The sequence below is a fragment of the Amaranthus tricolor genome, chromosome 10, assembly GCF_026212465.1.
Source record: "Amaranthus tricolor cultivar Red isolate AtriRed21 chromosome 10, ASM2621246v1, whole genome shotgun sequence".
Taxonomy (NCBI): domain Eukaryota; kingdom Viridiplantae; phylum Streptophyta; class Magnoliopsida; order Caryophyllales; family Amaranthaceae; genus Amaranthus; species Amaranthus tricolor.
Window position 1 is genome coordinate 23,382,372 of NC_080056.1, and position 2,500 is coordinate 23,384,871.

At 32.6% G+C, this 2,500-nt stretch overlaps 1 protein-coding gene across 5 annotated transcripts in view; it reads left to right on the forward strand.

Annotated features, from left to right (window-relative positions):
- The window catches only part of LOC130825436 (uncharacterized), a 10,135-nt gene that overhangs the window by 6,269 nt on the left and 1,366 nt on the right, over positions 1 to 2,500 (forward strand). For all 5 annotated transcript variants that reach the window (XM_057690668.1, XM_057690667.1, XM_057690669.1 and 2 more), the window contains 5 exons: positions 330 to 431; positions 513 to 548; positions 762 to 788; positions 879 to 941; positions 2,239 to 2,475. In XM_057690668.1, coding sequence (XP_057546651.1) covers positions 330 to 431; positions 513 to 548; positions 762 to 788; positions 879 to 941; positions 2,239 to 2,475 — 465 coding nt within the window. The remainder of the gene's footprint in view (positions 1 to 329; positions 432 to 512; positions 549 to 761; positions 789 to 878; positions 942 to 2,238; positions 2,476 to 2,500) is intronic.

The window sequence follows — 2,500 nt, forward strand, 5'->3', positions numbered from 1 at the left end:
AGTTTATTCAATCAATTATGTATTTTTACTTTTTTCACGAATGAATAAATTATGAATTTTACATGTGAATATACCATAAAAAAGTTTTACTCAATCAGTAATTATGTATTTTTACTTTTTTCACGAATGAATAAATTTATGAGTTTTACGAGTGAATATACCATAAAAAAGTTTTAGTCAATCAGTGCCATATCATGGAGTATAAGTGATTAAGTGCCTTTTACCATAATTGACTGCTACTCTTTCATCCAAGCCAGTTCAAGCTCTCAAATATCAATAATTTATGTTTTATTTTATTTTATTTATTGTTTTTTTTTTTTTTTTTGCAGAATGAATCAGTTTTTGAGTTTTGCAAGTGGATTTTCTATAAAAAGATTGACCCGGAAAGATACTCTTTGTTGACCGAACATGATCTTGGCAAAATGGTTTCGGTAAAGCTTTGAAATATTGATGTCATTTACCATTTCCATGTGATGATTCCATCCCTTCTGATGTTTGCTTTCAATGTGCAGCATTATAGCAGTCTCTCATATAAGAAGCCTTATACGGTATGTGCATATACCAGTTAAGATTTTGCGCATCTTGGGGCATAGATGATTGTATGAATAAATTGGTTAATTGCTTTAGTAAGATATGACTTTATGCTAGACAATAAGCTGAATGTTTTCTTTGAATTTGAGAAGATTTTAGTGTACCTATTTTCCATAGGAACCTTAGCCTGTGTGGCTGTATATTGACTTTGTTTTTTGTTGTTGCCCCAGTATTATCGCGTCAAGGAAAATATGAAGGTAGCATGGTTTTCTTGCTTTTCTGCTAACTACGGACTACCAGGCTTTTTTGTCATGTTCATAATTTGCTGAGCTTGATTGTAATGACAGAGTACTATTGATGATGACATTCTGAAAGCAATCAGAAAAGTAAAGCTTTGTCTAAGATTATCGGTAAAATTCTAAATACTAATAATTGTGTTTGCTTATAGATGATCATTTTATGTATTGAAGGATATACATAGACATATGAACACTTTTGATTGATTTGAAAATATTGCCTTATTTTATTCTGGATTTCTGGAGGCTGTTAAAAGTCTAAAAAAAACAATAATGTGGCTTAGTATTAGTTGTTCTATTCATAATACTATGTTTAAATTATTAATCGGAACCTATATGTTAATTTTTAATACCTTTTTCCTTGTTTTGTTGCATTGATTTTAGATTTATTTGGATTAAGAATACTCATCTGTACAGGTGATGTAACACCTCTAGATCACATCCAAACTAAATTGCCTTTGTTCACCCATATAGCCACTTTTCTTCAAGGAAGTGCTGTTTTCACAGTTTGTTTGATGTTAGCAAGCTGATGGTTGAGCAATGGTGGCGGCGGCGGCGGCTAATGGAAGATAGGTTATGTGAACTCAACATCCTTTATTTCTTTTGAGAGTGTGTTCAAACACTTCAAAGGAGGATTGTTGGTAGAGAACAGGGCTAAAGTATATATATATTAAATTAGATATCTTCTCCATTGCCTATCATAATAGGCAGACTTTGGTGGATTCTAGCTTAGCTACAGTGGGATGGGAGAATGATTGTAAAGTGGAAGGACAACTTCTCCAACCAATACTTTAATATCTCACTATTAAATTCACTGCATATAATACCATAATATATGTGTATATTAGAGCCTGAAACTTGCTTGAAGAAAAAGAATATATCTAATGATCTATTACAAGTCAAAATACTATTCCCTCCGTCCCTAATTCTTTATCCTATTTCCTTTTTAAGGCTGTCCTAAATTCTTTGCTCCGTCTCTTTATATAAAAAAATTTCTCTCTACTTTTTATACATAGTAGGGCCATACCGACCCCTTTACACTTTTCTCTCTTCCTTTTCTCCATCTTCGTTTGTGTGCATAGCCCACAAGGAGCAAAGAAATAGGGACTGAGGGAGTCGTTTCTTAGTTGTAAATATAATAATATTCTAAATCCTAATAAAATGTCGTCGATAATTTGATTGAAATTACAACTAATCCTAACTTTTAAATATTTTTTAGTTTTCCTCAATTAGTACATAAGATAATGAATGTTATGCATCTTTTCCTTATCTGCATCATTAACAGCATCCACTGGTTGCTTCAGTCATCTCATCACTAGCTGTTGTACTTGAATGTACCTTACAGCTTAAATTGGAATGCCATCAAAAGAAATGATATGTGTGGATGACGTGGTCTTCTTTCCTAGAGCAGGTTGATCAATATACAGATTTACTGATAGAGATGTTTACGGATCGTGATATGAAATGTCAAGAGTTTTTGATCGCCAAAGCTGTGGAGATAATTGATATTGAAACCTTGTACAGCTTAGATGCTCATTCACTGTCTTTTATTATTGAGTGGCCAGACTCAAAGAGGTCTCCCCATGAAGAGTTTGACAGCCTTCTTAAATTTCACTTATTCAACATTACTCTATGGAGAAAAAGAATGGTGTGTTTGTTTGGGTGGGATTTTT